The 24,013-nt window shown below is 34.0% G+C and overlaps 1 protein-coding gene across 1 annotated transcript in view; it reads right to left on the reverse strand.

Moving 5' to 3' along the window:
* Positions 1 to 560: 560 nt before the first annotated feature.
* Positions 561 to 24,013, reverse strand: part of LYPLAL1 (lysophospholipase like 1) — a 43,316-nt gene continuing 19,863 nt past the window's right edge. Inside the window, exons 3-5 of the mRNA XM_046677950.1 lie at positions 13,483 to 13,652; positions 1,711 to 1,826; positions 561 to 901 (exon numbers count right to left, since the gene is read on the reverse strand). Coding sequence (XP_046533906.1) covers positions 662 to 901; positions 1,711 to 1,826; positions 13,483 to 13,652 — 526 coding nt within the window. The 3' untranslated portion in view covers positions 561 to 661. The remainder of the gene's footprint in view (positions 902 to 1,710; positions 1,827 to 13,482; positions 13,653 to 24,013) is intronic.

Consider the following 24,013-nt stretch of genomic DNA (forward strand, 5'->3'; position numbering starts at 1 on the left):
GGATAAAATTTAAGACTGGCCATACAGAGTGTTGGCAAGGATCTGGAGTACAACAACTCCAGCAATTGGGTCCAACAGAAAGAGAGCTCCACTGAGAATCTGAAGGCCTGGATTCTAATCTTGGTTCAGGAGTTTTGGAAAGTTTTTAATCCTTCTATCCCTATTATCAAATACCAGTAACAACTAGTACGTCTATCTCATCAGGCTCTTGTGATGATCAAGTGAGATAATGTGAAACCACTTCATAAACTTGGAGTCTTATTCTGTGAAAAACTACATAAACATGAATATCTTTGGAAAGGCAATTTAAAGAAAGGGGTAGGCAAGATGAAATAATACCATGTTAAGTCTTTTCATGTTTTCTCATTGCCCTTATTTAAACCAGCTTAAACTACTTTTTCACATTTAAATATTTAATTACTTAAAAGTTCTCCAAAGCTTTATAAAAATGTATCTGGAAAATTAACACACAGATGATTGTATAACATTTACCATTAATAAGATTATACTACTCTCTATGGTGCTATTTTAATAACTAATAAATAAGTCAGGAAACTTGATATTTCTTAGTATTTTAATGATCATTTATCAAATTATAACTTGGCAGCAAAAATCGCTTCTCACAAAGACACTGCATGTATATTAACAGATCAATCTTGATTCATTCATTTTGTCTTTCCATTTCTCCTGGCAGTTTTGTAAGAACCCATGATTTCAATTTCTCTAGCTCAGCTTTGCTTAGCTCATGGCAAAGACCGGGGAAGCTGTGAAACTGCGTGCTCACTCCTAGAGATTTTAACATTGTGTTTGTCTCTTCACCCCAACAATGCAGAACTAACTCATCTGCAGTACCATGGCACTGAAATAATTCAGGGAGTACACCATCGCTTTTCTGAAGAGCCTAGAGAAGAGGACATAAAAATGGAAAAGTTTAAGAAACTCACTGAAGAACATCATTCTTGGAAATCAGGGAGGGCGGATAAAATTCCAATTTCACCAAAGCTTCAATATTTACAGGGAAAAAAGAGACAGTGGTAGTGCTGTCTGAGGTACACAGTGGTAGGCAGGCCAGGCCTGGGGCCTTAGCTGGTCGCTGGCACCACTTGAGCTGTGGGTGTACATGACATGCATTTACTCCATAGAGGACAGTCTCAAAAATGGTCAAAGCATTTCCTGAAGAGACTGTGTGACTTGGGACGGCAAACCTCTTCACATAGAGTGGAAAGAGGGATGAACACAGACCTAAGGTTCAATCGAGGGAAAAATTACATTCTAGTTCTCATTTCTGTATCTGCTGTTTCTACCTCTGGTGATAAAGCAGCAACACTATAATGCATCATATTGACAAATTAGGATACTGCTGTGAAGCACGGATCAGCAATGTAATTGACTCTTTCTTTTGATTATGTTCATGATGTAATAAGTAAACCTAGCTAAAATCATCTATATTTTTAATATGGATAAAGGATGTATACATATCATACCCTTATTGTTTTTTATCCTTTTCCCTTTGACACCTTTTTTTAACAATATTCTTTGCACAGGGTATTTCCTGAACATTAATGACCAGCTGGAATTAATCAATGTGACTAATTTGGGCATGAATTTCCAGAATTCTCTGTGCAAGTATTATTGCCTAATTACCAATTTTGGTTTAGTTTTAATGTGTGAATATTTCATTCTTTTTTGTTTTGAAAATCTGGAACTTACCTGGTAAACAGCAGAAGTTTTATTCAGAAAACTAGAAAGAGCAAATACTCCTGCCACATCTTGATGATTTCTATATGCTAAATGCATTGCCATGCACCCTCCCATAGAAAATCCTCCTAAAAGAAGCAAAAATTCACTTGTCAGAAAAAGGAGAAAATACACAACAAAAATTTAGAACAAGATATATCTATGCCGGTCTTCCATAAATATTTTAAAAATATTTGGAGACCCTTAAAAAGATATAGCGCTAAAAAGAAATGCAGTCTACTTTAGATCTCATAGATAAAGATCTGCTTTGAGTAGACAACACTGCTCCATCTATGTCATCAGTGATAAAGAGATTGTTATAAACTGAGCTGGAATTGAACAAAGAAGTCATGTTCATTGAGTTAAAATATTTATCATAATCTATAATATGAGTCATAGTACGTGTTATTTATTTAAACTTCTAACGTCTACTTATATGTTCTTTATACTTTCAGGAGTCCTCACATAGCAACTAGAATTAATAATATGGATCTGTTTTCTTACTTGCCAAGCTATGAGCTCCATGAGGAGTTATAGTCTAGTGTCTGCCATATAATAGATGCTTAGTGATCCCTAAATTAGGAAGGATGATCAAAAATTTGGTGACCTAGTTAAAACAAATTTGGATTACAGTATTATGTTGGAAACTGACTTATGATGATATAATTAAAACAGAAGTACCCATGCGAACTTTTTAAAAACAGTTTAAAAAAATAATTTGCTCATTTGAAAAACTTTTATCTTTATGAGTTAAACACTGTGCTAGTCACTGGAGATAAGCACATTAAAATACATGGACCCCGTGCTCCCTTTGACAGCACATATACTAAAATACATGGACCCTTCTGTTCATGGCGGAAACAGATTTCAAAATATGGAGACAGGTACATAATGAGACGTGGTCTGATATTCTCCAGCTTGAGTGAGGAGTAAAAGACTTCTCATTTATATTTCAAAAGAAGTAAATATAGAAAGTAAATCACATACCACACACTTGTAAAAATACAAAAATCTACTTTGCCGTAGAATTCAGATCTCCTAATTTCCAGCCTCCTGCTTTATTACACTTAACAAAGGGTACAGCTGAACCCTTAGACAACATAAATTTGAATTTATCACAATCTCCTTTCATAGATGAAGGGAACTGAGGCCCAAGGAGATTAGGTGACCTGCTTAAGGCTGCATCCCGAATTTTAGCTATAGAGCTAGGACTTCTGGAACCCAGATTGCTTGCAACGGAGTTTAACGTACATACAAATGTATGAGTCAAGAGGACTAGCCTTGGGAAGTTTTTGAGTTTTACAAAGGGCATAATATGTAAATAATTACAGTGTATGATAAATATTACATCTGTGGTTTTCAACATACCAGAAAGAAATAACAGGGTCTCCTCAGTAGCAGGAGCTCACCATAAATGAGAACCACTCAAAGGGCTGTTTCAAAATAACCTCCACCCCATCCCCAGATGCAGATACATCTAATTAGAGGTTCATGAATGAGTTGGCGGCAGAGGGAGAGCATAAACATCTTAAAAGTGTATGCAAAATTTGCACACGTGCATCAGATTCCCCAAAACGGTTAAAAGCTACTGGGTTACACGATCTGTGAATTTGTGCATTAATAAATTTTTGACATGCCCCATTTGGATATAAGATCTTCCTATAGAGGAGATTTGTATTTCTGGTAAACATTCATTGTAAGTATTCAGACAGAACTCTAAGCTTATTGGGACTCTAAGTTTGTTGAACTCTAAGCTTTTGCCACAATTCTAATTAGAGACTTGACTTGGCTCCTCAAGTTTCTCTATGTAATACATTATGTGAGTTATGAAGCAAACACATTTTGAAATACAATTCTTATCAAGTTTTAATTTATTGACTATAAATTAGTCCTCTAGATTTTGAAATCCTTAAGGGTAAGGAACAGTTCTTTCTTCAATCATCACATTTTGACTGAGAGCTTATGATGAGCTAAGCAATGGCTCCACCCACTTGGTACACACAGGCTGACGAGCTGGCTTCACCATTTCACATGCCCACTGGTGAGCACAGTCCCTGGCACACAGTGACAACTTGATAGAAGTTTGTTTAATTGAATTTTTAGAAACCATATATTATAGGATGAAAGTAATAAAACATTTACAAACGTCTCTTAGATTTGTCCTATTTAAAGACACACAAAACATTTTCTAATTTAAAGTCTAGTGGAAAGAGGACCAGGCTGAAAATAAGGGAAACTGAGTTCTAATCCTGCCAGTCACATGCTAGCTGAATATCTTTGGGTAAACTATTTAAAATCCATGATTCCATTTCCAGTAAAACTAGATAGCTGGACCAGATGATCTCTAAGGTTTCCACCAAATTTTTAAGTCTATTATAAAAATGCTTAATAATCACTCATAAAAGTCAAACCAGGAAGGACGTTCAAAGTTTACAGAGTTACTGTAAATACAGAAGTCTACTTTCAGTTTAGGAGTAAGATTCCATCTCTCTCAGAAAACGATCTTAGCTTTCCTTAAAGTTCATAGAGTCCACCTTAGCAAATGCTTACTTCCTTCACCACCTCCTATCTCCCCTCCTTTTCCCATTTACTTACAAAATGAATTCAAGCTTGCTTATAATAAAATACATCGTTAACAATAAAACTACATCTCTAAAATGAGGGGAAAATGCGAGGGAGGGAGAGATGGGGTTGGGAGAAAGAGAAAGAGAGGCACAGTCTATAATATGGGGGCAGCAGTAATTAGGGTGCAACTGGACATTGGATTGCTTCTCCGTAGCAAGGCAGTATCCTTTCACAGAAGGAATCATACCAAATGGGACTAGAAACTTTTCCTAGCATTGAATTCCTGGGTGGAATTTATCAAGTAGATCCTTATTACACATAAAACTCAAAATCAGAACTCAAAATCAGACATTTTACATACAGCCACTTCTGCTACTGACTCTTTTCTGGGTCACGGAGGCTTCACATTCACTAGACTATCAGGTTCAAGACAGCAGGGGTTTTTATCTGTTGTATTCATGAGGTACCCTACCTACGCTCAGAACAGTGCCTGGCACATGGTAGGTGCTTAATAAATATTTATTGAATAAGTGAACGGATGTCAGTTGTAGTTCTATGAGGTTGTTTCTGCAAGGAGACAAATTTATGTCATCATGTAGCTTTTTGGTGATCTGACATGATACAAAAGTTTAGAAAATGTAGGAGGGAATGGTTAGTGTTTCCCAGGTCAAGGATTCCTAACTCTGGCTCCTTAAAAATAAAGATTCCTAGACTCAGCCCCAGAGCCACTAACACAATCTCAGAGCATATGTCGAAATCTTAAAAGCTCTTATACCCATAAATCAAATGTATGAGAATCACATCCTTAGAAAAATATCAGTAGCTGCAAGGCAGACAATTCAAAATTGCGTATAAACGGTAAGAACAGAAAGTGAAAATATGATTTAAAAGAAATCTAGGCTGCAGGAACAAAGTTTTTATTTTATGGAAAAATTGAAGGGCTTAAATTATATTTTTGCCAAATGTACCTATGGGACATATTAAACGTAACTAGTGTGACTGAAAAACCAAATGTTTAATTTTATTTAATTTTAACTAGTTTAAATTTAAATAGTCACATGTAGCTAGGGACTATCATCCTGGACAACGAAGTTCTAGATAATCTAAACTGTACCAATGACTGAAAAAAAGCTTCAAAATTCATAAATGGGGTGAAAAGAAAATTAATATTTCAGAAAAAGATAATGTTGAGGCTAAGATCATTAAAAGTGATCTTTTAATGTTATAAAGACTTTTTAAAAATCACATCACAAGATAAAATGTGAACAAAAATAGATTAGTAAGCAAAAACATATTTTAAAAATGATTTTAAAAGCATACTTATTGAGAAAATTTTACACATAAAATTTCCCCCTCCATCACTTCCTTTTTATTGGCTAGAGTAGCCAAATCACTTTATATGGTTTCAGAGCCCCCATGATGGGACCAGAACAGAAACAACAACAAAAAACTAAGAAAGAAAATATTTTCCCACATAAAAAATGTCATTATGAACAAACATAGATGCATCCTGTAGACATTTAATTTCATGTTCAATTTTCATAACTGACAACAAAGAAAAATGTACTCATTGAAATCTTATTATTTAAAGATTTAATCTCAGTCCCTTACCCATTTATCACCTTGTGAGGAGACTTGCAATTTCTCACCAGCCATCTTTGAGAATACAACCACCTTTAGCATCAGACACTACTATGAAAGAGACTTTGTGTATTTTTTTCTAATAGAAGAAAATGTAAAACAAAGGACTAGTTATTTGAATTCAATTTCCATCTAAATGTCTAAAATGCCATATAAAATATACTGCTCAGTAAGTAAATACCAAATAGTAAACTCATTGTAGGTAATGGTTATAATGTATATTTATAGTTGCAGGCAAAGTATTAAAATGTCAAGAGTTAACATTTCAACATACATTTAAGATTAATAAGCTGAATAAAACACGTTAAAAAATAATAAACCCAGTTTTTATGAACTCTTTAAATAAAATAAAACAGAAACAATGTATAAAAAACTACACTGGGAAAACTAAGCTAATCTACCCGAAAACAAAATCCAGAGGAAAAAACACTTATGATTCAAGTTTACCACCAATTCACTAGAATTTTTAAAATGTAATAAAATCCACCCTCCCTCCAAATTTCAACAATTCTTCCATTTAATTTATATATTAGAATTATTCTTCAGATTGAACTGTGATAAAGTCTCAAAAGATTTGATTATCTATGGTATATTCATTTGCATATTTTCTCTCCTACAAAATTCATAGGATAAACAAAATATTTATCATCTTCTGTGAAAAGCTGCTAGAATAGCAGTCCCAGGCCTGTTAAATTTTAGTAATTGTTGTTGAAGAAACATAACGTTTAATTAAGACATACATATGTTAAAACAAAGTAGCAGAATGCTATCATTCTCAAGTTTTAGCTCCATGAAAGAGCTTCAGAAGACACTTGAATAAGATCAGGACAAGGGAGCCTGGAAATTTTGGTGCTGGGCTTCACCTGGTAATTCCAACTATCCCTTTATTTTTATTTTAAATCTTATTATAAAATTAATGTATTGATATATACTCACTGTGCAAAGTGTTTCCACCAGACAGAAATAAAGAAAATGAGTCATCCAAAATCTCACTACCACGTACAATTTTGACGTTTTTTAAAATTCATTTTAACAGTTAAATACTCTATACGTACAATTTATACCTTACTTTCTCTTTCATGTAAAACTGATTTGAAATTCTTTCTACAGAATTACGAAACTCCATAATTATTTTTTTATTCATTCAACACATACTTACTAAGTACCTTCCATATGTATACAAAGTATTTAGTGGTTACATAATATTCAATTGCATTAATAGACCATAATTCCCTAAATCCTTTCCCACATCATGGGTATTTAGAGCATCCACATAAATTACTCAGGTACAATTCCAGAAGCACTTGTTTCTCCTTGCTTAAAAACTCTGATAGTATGCTCTTATCATCAAAATTCTTACAATCTGATCATATCATTTGTCAGGTTCTATACATCCTAAATCAAAGTTAAACCTAAAATATACCAATTTTCTCTTAACAACAAATTATCACCACCTAGTGGCCAAAAAAGGAATCTCGCCCTGGTACAAAGTTCTTGACCAACTCAATGGATCTGGGTTCTAGTCTCAACTCTATTTTACATTAGCCAGTAATCTCCTTGAATTTTAGTTTCTCCATATCTGAAATGTAAAAATATCCTATTTTAACTATTACAAGTCTCAAGAGAGATACTGTATATGAAAACAACCTGCATAATTTAAACACCAGCTAAACATAAAACATTATGATGTATAATGGCATTTTAAAAACTGTCGAGAGTAATATAAATACCAACTATTTTAGTAGTATTACTACCATATATACTTTTTAAGCACAACAGTGCACACAGGAAAAATGATACTCCTTTCTCCATTTTGATTTCTCACATTATACAGAAACAGACTAGAAGGAAATGAAGACTTTCAAGATAGACATTAACAGAGAGGTAGAATGTACTATGAAATATGCTTATGTTCTGCACACTGGACACTCTCTACATGTCAATAAAACCAGAAGAAGACAGAATAATCTGATATTATTAATTTTATCAGAACACAGGATTTGAACCTAGGTTATATTAATAACTATACTGCCAACATTCAGAATTAATTTAAAAGTCACAATTATTGACTGTGTTTCCCCTAACTTTTATCATACTCTCTGTAGAGTCGCATGTGGTAAAATATATAAAATTAAATAAGTAAACTTTCTTATGTCTGATTTTCTTAATACAGAGTGAGGATTCACAGATGTCTCCAAGAACACACTTTCGCTGAACACTTACCTCCTAGATATCTAACACTGAGACACGTAGTGAATCTTTCGCCCAGTTCTTCCTATGTACTCAAAGTTGATTTATTTGTTCCAATAAGAAAGCAATGTATTTCCAGTGATGAAAACTAGAAAACAATTTGTTTTCATAGCTGACGCATCTGCAGTCAACCACAATCTTACTCATCCTTGCGTTCCCCAGATCATGAAACCGTGTGTTAGTCCTCGGTCGTCCTCCTGGATCTACTGCCTTTGTCATCTTGCCCTTCTCCTGGCCTTCAGACTGGCCAGCCCTCCATGGAATAGTCAGCATCATCCTTCCAAAAGGCACATTTGCTCGCGTCATTCTGAACATGGTTCAATAATCCTAGGGGTTGGAGTGCGTACTAAACCAGGGTATCCTGACAGATTCTCATCTGCCTCTTGCTTTCTTTCACGAATGTATTTCCCTACTTGTTCACCAGTCATATTCTCACTTGTTCTGCAAAACCCAGTTGGAGTCCTCTCTTCCAAGAAGCAGTTCCTAATTCCCCAAAAGGTTGACTTCTTTCCTCACTGCATGTACTATGCCTTGTGCATACTTTTACAATAATAGCTGCATTGTATTAGAACACTTTCTGTCTGTAGCTCCCTCATTAGGCTGCAAAATTTTTGACAGTTTTGTAGGGCGCTCCAGGAGTTAAAATTTTTATTAACAATTTTGAGGTTGAATTTAGCATGAGAAGTCCCATTTTTGAGCTGATGAGGCTAAGCAGACTAGCCAGAAAAGGCTGGATATCATACATTATAAAAAGAATAGTTTTTAAAACTAAGTTTAATATAATAAAATATCACAAATCAAAATAAAACCACAGAAAAAGAATGGGTTCCTACCTACTCAAATATAGAGCACAGTCAAACATAGAGAAAGCTACACTGGTGCTAATTATAATCTCAGAGACAAGGGTTCCATGAGCACATACTGTGTGATATTAAATCAGAAATGTTATCACATATTAAAATCAATAAGGATAACAATTTTTATACCTACTGTCTCCATTTTTCCTTTTTCAATCTTGCAATTTTCTAGTTTTTCCTCTTACAATTTTTTTAAAATAACCTAACTTCACTATGGTGTGTGTTTAATAAAAATTTTTCAGAATCTCAAATGCCTTTTTCTTTGAGTTCCCACTGAATCTCTTCTTTATTAAAACATTATGAATAGCACTTACATTTTCCTTAACTTAAATGGACTATCACAGACACTGTACAACAGCATAAAAACCAGTAGAAAAGTACTAAGCAGTAGCTTCTGTTTAATAATCTATGAAGAATGACAAAGAAAGAGGGAAACACAGTATGTGCACCACTAACAAAAACAAAAACAGCTGGCAGGGAAGAAACACTGAGCTACCTACGGGTCCCCGAGGGGCGGCATTGGTCCGGTATGGCCTTTCTGCTCTCTGGAATGATGGCGGGGTGGGTGGTATAAAGAGTATTTAACAACAGTAAGACGGCTTTTTCAACAGTGCATGCCAGACGCATTTCTAAGTATTTCACATGACTTGACTAATTCGATATCACAACTCTGTAAGACAGGCACTGTGATCATCCGAGCACAGAGGTTAAGGAGACTCCATGCCTACAAAGTGGTGAATCTAGGATTGGAAACCTGCAGCGCGAGTCCAGAGCCCAAGCTCTCAACTACGCGATAACACTGCCAGCTGCATCAGCACATCTGTAATTATGATACTCATAACTCAGAGGATGCACGTACAAATACTCTAACACAGCGATGATACTGCTTTTCATGCCACATTTTCACATAAATGACAGGTTCAGGTAGATCAATAAGACAAAAAAATAACAACAAAAAAATCCCTGTAGGACTAGAATGCTATTTCCTCTATGCATCAAGAGCTAACCTATGTAAAGAATCCAGTATACAAAAAAGGAGGTAATACAACTAACCTTTTGTCATAGTATAAGAGGTCAAGAATCATGTGTATTTTGGGGCACACGTTTAACTTTACAGAACTATTATTGAAGATTTATGTTCACTTGACTACTTAAATAACTAACAATACATATAATAAGGACCTTGGATCTGTACTTTTGTGGTCTCTTTCCTTTCTTAAGATTTATACAAGTTAATTAGCTTTACAGAAGTTAATTTACAGAAATCTACATTTATAGAAGTTAATTAGCTCATCTCACAAATTCTAAAAAAGTAATTTTTTTCTTTCTCAATTTTTATTTTCCTATATGTAAATATTATATACAATATTTTAATATGACTTTAATAAATTTCAAGAATTTTATAATATAATAGTCTATAAACCTTCTCAAAAGAAATTCTGTTGTTATAAATTCAATGGAGCTTTGATAAAATATTGACCATATTACTGATTGCATTATAAATAAGACTACCCTTTAACAAGGTTCTCTTGGCACTTTAGAAAATAATTAAAGCCTTCCATGATATGGTATAAAGAAACCAAAATAAATTCCAGATGAATCAAAGAATTAAATGTAAAAAAAATAAATCAAATTATAGAAAAATCAGTAGAAAATCTATTTGAAAATTTATCCAAGTTCTAGAGAAACACTCTTAAACTAGGACATTATTTGAAGAAAAATCATAAAAGAAAAGATTAACAGACAACTAAAAAACGTTTTCTGTGTCAAAATATAACAAACAGAATTAAAAGGAAAATAAAGTGCAAATTAATTACCACTTTTTGTTTACTCATTTTTAGCAAAGATTTTTCAAGACAATATTATTCAGTGAGAGCGTAAAAGATGGACATTCTAATATAGGTGGTAGAGGTATCAACTGGTACAATTTTTTCATGAAAGGAATTTGACAATATGTATTAAGAGTCTTAAAAATGTTCAGTTAAATAGAAGAATTATGGGCTTTGAAAGGAAGTAAACCTGGATTCAAAATTCGTATTAGCTGTCTGACCTCACAGCAATCTCGTTTCTTTTCAAAGATGAATAAGAGGAAGTAACGGTGGATCTGGAGGAGGGCGAGAAGTAGGGAGGGAGGGGGAGGCGCAGATGGCAGCTACAATTCAATGTGATAAACTCTCTAACACCTGTACATAAAGAGTCTCATTAGAACAGTTTCTACTTTTTTTATGTATGAAGATTTTGTAATTCTATTGTAAAGCAATTTCTTATCCTAATCTTTTTTTTATCCACCGTCATCACATTTCTTCAGGATCTCACTACCTTATAACGATAAATTCAGTAACTGGTTTTCCCACACCCAACTGCATCTCTTCACTCACCCCTTCTGCCAGATTAATTTTCCTAAAGCACAGTTTTATTAACTATATGACTCAAAGACCTTCTTTTGTCATCCCTCACCAATTATCTATAGAATAAAGGATTAAAGAGGAACCAGAATTTGTTGAGAGCCTAGAATGAGCCAAGGATTTTACAAACATCGTCTCCTAGGAAAATAGGTCCTGTCTTATCAGTACAACTCTACAGATGAAGTAGCAGAAATTCAGCACAGGTAATTCAGTGGTGAACCCGCTAGGTAGGCAGTGGTTAGACTTTAGATTTGAGCTCATTTTCGTCACTCTGTCATTATGCTCTTCAGTCTCTTAGCCCAGCTATCAGCCAACAAGACATTTTCCATTCAGACAACAAACTTTCTGCTACAGCCATCTCATGTCCACAAAGAAACAGCAAGCGTTACTTTTTCTACTTCTATATACTGTTCATATCATTCTCTATGCCTTGACCTTCAAACTACACTAATTAAAATTTTATTTGCACATCTCAAAATCTCAAATGCCACTGCTACCTTCCTATTAAACTCTTCTCTAATAGCCTCAAATATATACCATCTCTTCTTTGTCTGAATTCCTGTGGTACTAATAACTTAAATCATCAATCCGCTGATCAGGTCATGCTATTCATTATAAATTTCCTAAGCATCTGCTCTGTGCCAGAAACTGTGATGGGTCCCGGAAAATCATAATAAATATACATGATCATTCTCTTTGAAGAGCTATCAGTTACATTGCTTTAGGGCACTCTTCACAGGCTTGTTGGCACTACAGTTCTCATCATACGCACCTCATGGGCTCTTCCAGGTTGTCAGTAATTGTGAGACAGATCCTGTTTTATTTATCCGTGTGTCTCTTTGAGCAGCTAACATATTTCCTGGCACACAGTAGGAACTTAGAAAATATTTTCAAAATGACAATGACGGACTCTGTAGTACATTCTCACCTTTTGAACTCTATCTTGTACCTGTTTTCTAATTCCCTAGACTGAGTTGGGCGCCCTTCCCCGCGCTCTCCCAAGTACTCCTGTGATGTTTCACATTTACCTCTGTTAGAGTTAAACTCGATGTTAAACACAGACTCATAGAAATGTAGAAATACAGAGTTAAACGTAGATGAGGAATCAGAGGCCCAGAAAGGTGCCATGACTGGGCTGGAGGGCACACCGCTTTTAACTAACAAAAGTGGAAGTTGAAGGCAGGTGGAAAAGAGTGGATTCTATTCATTATACCATGTTGCCTCTGAATTCAATGAATAGTCCAGTGCTTCAACAGACACAAAGGAAGTTTATTAATTTACCCAAATCCTGTATATACAGGACTTCAATGTGCATTTTAATGTTATTTAGAACATGACAGAGATATTTAATTTGCTTTATGATTTCATCATTAACTGCAACTCATTATAAATTAGTTATATTTGAAAATAAAACTCCTTCACTAAAATATGTCTTGCACCATCCACATTCTACACAGCCAATCTAATTTTTGTATGTATTATAGAAACGGAGATTTTAATAGTTTATGTATTTGATGATTACAGAAAAAGCAAAGGGTACTATGGAGAATAAAGAGCTTCTATGAAGGCACATCATATTCCTTTGGTCACAGAGAATGCTAAAGACACGTTTAACAAAAGTTTGTAAAGACCCTATTCCTGTGATATTAACTCTGAAGAGTTTACTCTTCATGAATTTGATGTTATATTTTAACTGTGCACTCTATCTTACTCACGGCAATAGTAGTTTAAACATATCTATAAAACTTAAGCTACTTAAAATAAAATGTCTTAAAAACTGAAATGAATAATCTCTTAACTGAAAATTAAACGTGGCATTCTCAAACCATGTTATTATTAAAAAGAAAATGAAGTTTCATGAGCTGTTGTTTATAATTCTAATATCTTTGAAACCTTTAATATGTAAGTTTATTTGAAACTAGGAACACGTCGAATGATATACAAGTATTTCTAAGTAGTATTCCAAGTAAAGTTCAATGTATGGAATTAGACAAAAGTGAACAAAATTGAAATCAAATTTTACGTACCTACTAATATCCTGTTCTTCTTGATGCCACTTTTTACTTCATCATCAATCAAATCTGTAAGCACCTGACACATCCCATTGATCGACTCAAGGTGTTCTGGGCAGTCATTAGATATTTTATATCTGTCAAACCACACGTTGGAGATGCTTCCTTCTAAAGGAGTATACGGCCTGTTTGAAACCAAAGAAAGAAGAAAAAGAGACAACAAAGAAAGGAAAGGGGGATGATATTAAAATGGGTGTTTTAATTTCTAAAACATTAGTCTTTTGAATAATTTCAATTTCTTCCCCATACATATTGCATTAACTTGACTATACTTATACTGATTCCATTAATATTACTAATGCCAGCTGATCACCTTTACTTATCCTATCTATCTTTTAGGATTCACAAATTCTCTAGAAAATCTCCAAAAACATGTGGAAATTTTTTTGTATATATATATATATATATATCTATAAATAAAATTATGTGTGTATATATTTTTTCTTCTCAATGTAAATGACATTAATCAGGTCTACTATTTTTTTATTTCTGTTTTGATTTACTTTAATCTTTTTTTTCCTCTTACGTAAGAATCAATATTTTAGTATTCACAGCTAACTGAACAATGTTTGTTCATTTAAGCTCAAGAGTGGAAAAAGTGATTCATCAAAAGGCCTTGAAAATTGGCAGCACTTAAGTATGAAAGGTGAGTTAATAATCTAACAGCTTTCTTGATCACATCCAGATAGATCATCCTTAGAATGGGAGTGTTCGGTTTTGCTTTTTTTTCTTTTTGAGGAAGATTAGCGCTCAGTCAACATCCGCTGCCAATCCTCCTCTTTTCACTGAGGAAGACTGGCCCTGAGCTAACATCTGTGCCCATCTTCCTCTACTTTATATGTGGGATGCCTGCCACAGCATGGCTTGATAAGTGGTGTGTAGGTCCTTGCCTCGGATCTGAACCAGTGGACCCTGGGCCACCAAAGGGAGCACATGAGCCCAACCGCTAAGCCACCAGGCCGGCCCCAGTTTTGCTTTGTTTTTTAAATCAACAGTTGGAACCAGTTTTTAAAAAATCTTAGAAAGCTTGAAAAGAGAGAATTTAATGGGATACAAATAACCTTGGAAGCACTTATCATACAGATATTCCACGCTGTTTGCATCATTTGGGTCTCAAATTGGGTGCTTTGTTGGATTTATGTTTTATGTGATAAGATGCTCTAAACCAGATGTCTTGTTGAACAAGACTGATCTTAGAAGATGCTTTACATTTACGTATGAGGTGGGATGCTTACAGTATGAGTGAATCTTAACCTATTCATTGTATATTTGTACTCTGGAATACTCTGTTAAAGACTGTGTGTGTGTGTCTCAAAGTATTCCAAATATTCTATTTTAACGGACTACAGTGGGGTTAAGGGGTCCTGTGTTCCAGTCCGATGTTAGTAAAGGTAAATTTAGGGGACAAAAACCAATCTTAGATATTCCTGTAAGCAAACACAAAGAGGTACATGGGGGTATATAAGATAAACCTGGAAAACAAACGTTCCCCAAAGATGAGGGATACAAGAGTTCCATAAAAGAAACTTTTCACTTGGCAAGCCTTACCTTCTCCTTAACTGCTGGTGAAAACAGGATTTATGTTATATCCAAGAATGCCATATAAAATACCAGTGCCAAAAGTACCTATCATAACTTGAAAGAAATCTAAACCAATGATGACCACAGATGCAGAAGTCCTCCTACAGTCACTATGCTGCCCCATCTCAGAGTACACTCTCACCCTCCAAAGTCAGTGAAATAAAAGCATGTATAGTACAGCTAGAATAAAAACATGGAGGGCAGAAAGACACCAGCTGAGAGCTGACACTTCTTCCTGTATCTTCCCCAGTGAAGAACCAAGTGGAGCCTCAGCAAACTCAAAGAGCAAGAAATAATCAATTCTCATTCTCTCATCCACTGTATGGAAAGGACCCCACAGTCTGCGCAGATCTGCCCTCAGGAAGCATCCAATCTTTGGGACCACTGGCTGGTACTGAAGGGAACAGGGAACTACACTATAATTTTTCTATATTGATCATACCACTCTAAAATAAATGGACATCCACTTTAGGAGCCTGGAAGTCCAGAGGATTATATTCGAACAGTTTCTCAGAGAAAATGAAAGAAATCTGGAACCAAGAACTCATCTACAGAGGTTCTTTTCTTCCTTTTTTTTTTTTGGTTGAGGAAGATTAGCCCTGAGCTAACATCTGCTCCCAATCTTCCTCTTTTTGCTGAGGAAGACTGGCCCTGAGCTAACATCTGTGCCCATCTTCCTCTACTTTATATGTGGGATGCCTGTCACAGCATGGTTTGACAAGCGGTGCGTAGGTCCCCAACCCAGGATCCGAACTGACAAACCCCAGGCCACTGAAGCAGAATGTGGCACTGTGCCACCAGGCGGGCCCCTACAGAGGTTCTTTTATTTACTAAAATAGAACCGTGTCATAAACATTACTTTGCAACACGTTTCTAAAATTTGAATGTGTATGTTGAATATCCCTATAATACAGTACACAAAAAGCTAACATTTTCTCCAAGTTTATGAAGATACATGATATTTTGAAAATATGGGAAATTATATACATATGTGTGTGGTTTTGATTTTTTCATAAAAATCTTATTTATTTTTTTGCACCACTGTGCCTCTCCTCTCCCACTGGCCCCCACATCTTGCTCTTCACACTAGGTAAATCACGTTTATGATCTGTAATACATCCTTGAACGTTTTTCTTGCACTTACATCGAAACATGCATCTTTACAGGATAATTTTTAAAGCACTATTTGCTTCTACTACATGCATCATGCTTTTTTCCTCTGACAATACCTCATGGAAATCCTTCCACCTGATATAGTTCTAACTCATCCTTTTAAACAGCTATATAGTATCTTACAACAAGGACATTCCACAGTTTAATCAGCCATTCCCCTACTGATGGGCATTTGTTTGGTACCCAGGTTTTAACCACTAAGAACAATGCTGCATTTAAACATATTTGCATACAGGTTTTTACATAGTGGGACTTTTATTCCCATGGAATAGAGTCCAAGAAACAGGACTGAAAGGTATAATTTTTATGTTAATAGATGTTTCAAAGTTGCTTCCAGAAAGGCTATAAAATTCACCTTTCTACAAGTAAGAGAATACCCTTTTGCCCACAGCCCTAATAGCAATAGATGTAGCATTCTTTAAAATATTACCACTTAAGGGTATCAACTATAGTTTTAAAATCAACTTTATTGAGGTATAATTTATATATAAAAGTCTACATTTTAGTATATAGTTCAAAGACTTTTGACAATGTAACCACCATCTCTACCATGGCACGGAATGTTCCCTTTACTTTGGAAAATTCCATCACCCGCCTCTGCAAGCAATTCCTATTCACTCCTAGGCAACCACTGAGTGATTTTATCACGATAGCCTAGCGTTGTCTATTCTAGAACTCCACAGAAATGGAATTACCTATTCATATCATTTGCTATTGTTTTTAATTGTGGTTTTGATTTTTTCTATTAGTTTAGAATAGAACTTTGTCTATTATTGACACAAATATCTATCATTTGTACTTTATTTTTTAAACCTGTTTTTATATATTGGCATTGTGTACCTAAGGTATCTTTTTTTAAAGTCAGATAAAAGATTTTACATTTGATATAATCTGTCTTTTTAAAAAAAAAAAAACAAAACAATTTCTGGGTCTCCTGATTTAAGAAGCTCTTCCCAATTCATACATTCTTACCTATGGAATCCAAGATTTCTTAAAGATTTTTTATTTCATTTCTACATTTAAATCTTGAAAATTTCTGGAATTTATTTCACATATGAAGTGAACTAAGTGTTCAAAGTCATTTTCTCCCATACGGATAGTCAATTGTATCTGTACTACTACCAAAAGAAAAAAACCTTCTCTCACGAAGGTGAAATTCCATCTTTGCCATAAACTTAACTTTATAGTTCGGAATTATCTAGTCTCTCTCAGCCTAGGTTGTGTAAGAGAGACAGCCCTAATGCCTAACATACACACTACATACAATGAATGGACTTCTCTCGAATGCATTTAGAATGCTATCAGTTCTACACCATCCTTGGGAAAATAAAAAAACACTCACTCAAATCATTTCTGTGTTCTGTGATTTAGGTGAAGAACTCTGAGAAAGGTTCTATTTTGTTCTACTGATCTATTTCTCTGTCCCGTGTTAGGATCGTATTGATTGTATTACAGGAGTGTTAGAGCATGTCCTGCACTTGAGCAATGTATTCCCCTCTCCTCACCATCATCACCACCAGTCTCTTTTTCAGACTTGTCCTGCCTATTCTCAGGCATCCATTCATCTTTATTTATCTAAGAAATTAACCAAATAATAAAATAACTTCAAATAATTCTCCTTAAAAATCCTTGTAGAATTTTAACTAATATTGCATTATTGTCTGGGAATTAACGTTTTATGACATAAACCTGAGAGGAGAGAAGATTTTTGCAGACAGAGCTCTTCCTAGGATCTGCCTCATTCTGATTCTCATCTAGGTCTTCTGCTGCATCGTTCTCCAGGTTCTCAAAGGGTACCAAGAGGATAAAATCCTGCACCAGCTCTCCCGCATTCCTGTAGGCCTTCTGACTTCAGAAGCTGCTTGGCTCAGGAGAGGTAGATAAATTGGAAGCAGAAGAGGAGAGAAGACAGAAGGCATTCAAGCCTTCCACCTCCCAGAATTTCTTTCTCAAGATTAATATTCTCAAAGTACTCTAAAAATGACAGCAGGTGCTTTCCACCTAGTATTAGCGTCACTGTTGAACAAAATGAAATCCCAAACTGTATTCAATTTGTCACTAAAAAGTCACAGTGATCTTCTGAATGAAAAGTGAATATACAGCCTTCACTTTAAAGCTTGAATTAGACTCTAACTCTTCTGAATTATTTCTACTTCCCTTTTCATTTTATTCTGCTATTTCTCTAAGTGTTTGTTTGTCTGTCTAAACACTTAAATAAAGATGATATCATAGGCTAAAATATGAATCATTCTGGGAATTCAGCCATTAATAGAAAAAAATGACTTTTTGCCTTTGACAGTGCCTTATTTAATCGGAGATAGATGCCCCATGGAGGTGGAACCCAATGTAAGTTTTACTAATATAATAGCTCTTTGTTCTCTCAATTCTCTAAGAAAACTAAGATTCTGTTCAAAGGAGATAACTGGGAAAATTTAATGAGACAAAGAATGACTTACTTTTTTGTTAAGAAAACATAAGAAGGCATAATTCTCTTAAGACGTTAAAATAACCTTTAAATAAAGCATAAAAGTAAGACTGTTTTATAAAACGTCTAAACAAACTGGCACATATGTTATACTCATTCACCTTCTTCCTCAAATAAATCACTTTATTAGCTGGTATAAAACAGCTCAGACATTACCACAATAAATAAATATGTTTGGCAAAGATTATCTGTGTGGCTCCTCAATCAATCAATCAATCAAACCATTACACACTGGTAAAATATTAAGCAGGAATAAAATGTCCAAGATTAAAAAAGAAAAAAAAGAGTTGACATTCAGCTTGATACCAAGTTCTGTTTTGATCTGTGTTCTCTAGATGTCATAAAACCCAAAGGTCACTCATAACCTTGAAGATAACATCATCTGGCTCCAGTCTTCCTCTTCGTTCTCATTTCATAGCACTTTCTCCAGCATTCACTAGCTCCAGCCTCATTTCCCTCTTGTTTTTCTTCAACCAAGAGAACATTATTGGACGGAGTGCTTTGCATTTGATATTACCTCTACCTGGAATGCTCTTTGCTATATTTCCACATGGTGGGCTCCCCCTTGATCATTTGGGTCTTAGCTCAAACGTCACTTCCTCAGGGGAGCCTTCTTTGACCCTACAATTTAAAGTATACCTCCCCTCCACCCTACAACGCGCACACATATTCTCTCTATTCCACAATCCTATTTAACTGTCTGAACAGAATTTATCACTGCTTGAAATGAATATATTTAATTTCTCTTTTATTTTCCACTTCTATGTGAGCTCCTGGAGAGAAGGGACTTTATCTCTTGCACAATAATACCCCTAGTGCCAAGAACAAGTATTATTGAATGATGAATGTCAATAATCATTTGTGTCACTTGGAAATAATTTGCGTCAGCTAGAAATATGAGAATATCTAAAATTGTTTTATTTTGCTCTGAATATCTTTTGACTTTAATTCTTACAAAATCCATATTGTGATTCTTATGGTCAAATTTTTCTTTTGTTGCTTTTTAAAAAAAAGAACATGTTTCTAAGAAAACAAGTTTTGACATACTTATAGGTATTTACATGTGCTATTTAAAATATTTACCAAAGAAGTAAAACTTTAAACCTATTTCTCCAAAATAGCTGATTTTAGTAGGGTTCCCTATCAGTGAAGTATATGTATGGTACAGACCTACTGGTATCAGGAGAGAGATCTCTTAATATTGTTCTTCAGATAGGAATCCTAAGTGATAGAGTAAACTGAATCCGTTGTTTACCTCACCTAAATTAAAAGTGCCTACCACGTGTTTAATGAAAAATATAAACATGCACTTCAAGTAGAAAAATAATGAATCAAAAAGTAGAAGCACTATGCAAATCTTATTAAATTTAGAATTTTGAAAACACCAAGAGAAACTATATCAACATATAAATTATTAATAACTTGTTAAAAATTATTATTTTTAAAGTGGAAATTCTAATAGTAAACCCAAACCAAGAAAACCTCTAATTATAAATACAACTAAAGTATGTCATAGAAATAAAAATCTTTATTGAGCACTTCAATTAAATAGAGTCCAAATTAACATAATGAAAAAAATGAAGCAATATTTTCCATTTAAATCAACACAGTAAGCTAATTCCTGACTTTTATTTAATATGCCCCTAACTTAGCTGATTAAAAACATCTATTAAATATGGTTGAGGAAAAGGAATACCTTATAGCCAAAATGGCAATTCACAATTTAATCAAAACATACTAATATGCTGTAATAGACCACAACTGGGTAAATATAATAAACTACTGTTCCCCTCTTAACTTCTTTAAAATATGTATGACTGTTGAAAGCAAAACTTATAACCTTGTTTGATAGTTTTCAATGTAAGATGAAATACATATGACGAGTATAACATAAAGGGAGCAAGATAAAGGAACTAATACGGTTGTAAGGTTTCTATATTTTCATGTAAAGTGGTAAATAAATAGGTGGAAGTTTTGATATATATCTTGTAATCCTTAATAGCAATAAGAAAAAAAAGAATAGATAAATGAAAATGAAATATTAAAAAAATTCAAATAATCCAAAAAGAAGATGGAAAAGGGAAAAAGAGGAACAAAAAGCAGTAGACTGAAGTTCAAACATATCAATAGTTACATTAAATGCAAATGGTCTAAACAAATCACTTAAAAGACAGAGACTATCAGAGTGGTTAAAGAAAAAACAAAGCCCAAATACATGTTGTCCACAAGAAAACCACTTTAAATATAATGATATAGATAAGTTAAAAGTAAAAAGATGGAAAATGACATACTAGGCAACACTAATCAAAAGAAAGAAAAAGGATAGAAAAAGATATGTTATATAAACAGTAAACATAGGAAAGCTGATATATACTAATATTCTTATTAAACAAAGTACACTTCAAGGTATTACTAGAGATAAAAGTAAACATTTTATAAGAAAAAAGTAGCTATTAATGAGAAAGACAATAATCCTCCACAGGTGCACAGCTAATAACATCACTTAAAAACACACGCAGAACTAAAAAGAGAAATGGACTAATCTACAATTATAGTTGGAAATTTTAATAACCATTCTTCTGGACCTAATAGAAAAATTTAGAAAAAGAATGACTAAGCAAATATAAAATTTGAGTAATACTTTGAACTACTGATATTTATAGCACTCTATACACAAAAATGCAGATAGAACAGTCACCAAGAGAGATCATATGCAAGACCATAATATAAGTGCCAATGAGCATCAAAAGACTGAAATTGCACAGAATATTTTCTCTGACAGTAATGGAATGAAATTAGAAATCAACAGAATAACGTATCTAAAACATTCCCAAATATCTGGAAATTAACAACATATTTCTAAATATCCCATGGGTTAAGGAAGCTCACAGAACTAGATTTTCCATATTTCTCCAGAACAATATTTTCCATCCCACATACTTGTCTTACAACGTGACTCTGATACTTCCATTGAGAAGTGGGGTCTATGTTCTCTCTCCTTGAATCTGAGCAGTCTTCCGACTAGAGAGGAAACAGTATTATGTAACTGCTAAGACTAGGTCTTAAAAGGCAATACAGCTTCCTTCTGATTCTCTTTAGGACACTTACTCTTGGAACTCAGTCTCCATGCTGTCAGGAAGCCCAAGACACCACATGGTGAGAACTCACGTAGGTGTTAACAGTAATAAGACTAAAGGAAGATCCCAGCTAATATCTAGCATTAACTGCCAGATATGAGTGAACTTTCAGATGATTTCAGTCCCTAGCAATCGAGTCACAAGTCACTGCCTGCCTTCAAGTTTTCCCAGCAGAGGCCCCAGTTATCAAAGAACAGAATCAAGACATAACCACTGAGCCCTTTCTGAATTCCTAACCCAAAGACTTACAACCATAATAAAACTGTCGTTTGGAGTGGTTTATTACACAGAAATAATAATGGGACTATAGGAGAGATTAGAAAATATTTCAATATAAATAATACAAAAAATACAAAAGAGAAACTTAGTGGGAATTAGCTAGAGTAGTGATTAGTGAGAAATTTATAGCTTTAATGTAATAGGAGGAAGGAAATAATAAATATAAGAGCAAATATAAATAAAAAAGGAAACAAATAAGAGAGCAAAATAACAAAGCCAATGTTGGTTCTACGAGAAGATGAATAAAATTAACCCTTGGAAAGATGAACCAAGAAGAAAAGAAAAAAGATACAAACGATTAATATGATAATGAAATGAAATAAGGATATCAACGCAAATCCTAAAGGCAATAAAAGAAAATATCACGAACTTTATGCCAATAAATTTGACCAATTAGAGAAAGATACAACTTCCACGAGAAACACAAATGATCAAAACTGACAAACGAAAAATCAGAAAATCTGAATATCCTCATTATATGAAAGAAGTTGAATTCATTATCAAAACCTTCACACAAGAAAACATCAGGTCCATATAATTCCACTAGTGAACTCTATCGAACACTGAAGGAAGAAATAACAAATCCAGAAAACAGAGAAGGGAACATTTTCAAACACGTTTTAAGAGATCGGTATAACAGTGACAACAAAATTTTGCAAACACATTAAAGAAAAGAAAACTACAGATCAATATCCTTCATGAACATAGCCATAAAGTTCCTTAACTGAACACTAGCAAATCAAATTCAGCTCTATATAAAAAGAATAATACATTATGACCAAGTGAGGTTTATCCCAGGAATGAAAGGTTGGTTAACATTTTGCTAACAAAATGAAAGACAAAAAACATGATTATCTCAAAGGATACAGAAAAGGCATTTAACCAATTCACAGAGAAAACTCTCAGCTAATTAGGCAAAGAAGGAAATTTCCTCAATATAATAAAAGGTACATAGAAAAAACCTGTAACCAACTTCATACTTGATGGTGAAATACTGAACACTTCCCCTCTAAGATTACACAGGAAAGAAGTCCTTGATTCTATTCAACACTGTATGGAAATTCAAACATGTGCAACAAGGCAAGACAATGAAATAAAAGGAATAAAGATTGGAAAGAAAAAAGTAACACTGCCTTTATTCATAGATGATATGACTGTTTACACAAAAGTCATAAGGAATCTACTATATAACTACTAAAAATGAGTGAATTTAGGAAGACAGCAGGATGCAAGAACAAGATACAAAAGTAAAATGTATTTCTATGTACTCACAGCAGACAATTGGAAAATTAAAATTTTAAAAATTCCATTTACGATAACATGAGAAAGCATAAAATATTTTCGAATAAATTTGTCAAAAGATCTCTATACTGAAAACTCCAAATTGCGGCTGAAAGAAATGAATAAAGATCTAAATGGTGAGACATAGCACGTGCATGGATTGGAAGACATCGACTTTCTCTGAATTGAACTGTAAATTCCATGCAATTCAAATCAAAATCCAAACAGGTGTTTTGTAAAGTTGATAAGCAGATTATAAAATTTACATGTAAATGCAAAGAATCTAGAATGGCATAATTTTTAAAAAGAATTTACATCACTCGATTTCAAAATTTCCCACAAAGCTAGTAATCAGAAAAGTTGTGCACTGGCCTAAGGTTAGACAAATAAACTAATGGAATAGAATAGAGTCTAGATAAGAATCCATTAAAGTATGTTCACACAAAGACTGGTAAAAGAATATTTATAGCAGTATTATTTATTATATCTGAAAACTGGAAATAATCCAAATGCCCATCAACAGTAGAATGGATAAATAAACTGTGGTATA

Source organism: Equus quagga, chromosome 12, assembly GCF_021613505.1.
Source record: "Equus quagga isolate Etosha38 chromosome 12, UCLA_HA_Equagga_1.0, whole genome shotgun sequence".
NCBI classification, from domain to species: Eukaryota; Metazoa; Chordata; class Mammalia; order Perissodactyla; family Equidae; genus Equus; species Equus quagga.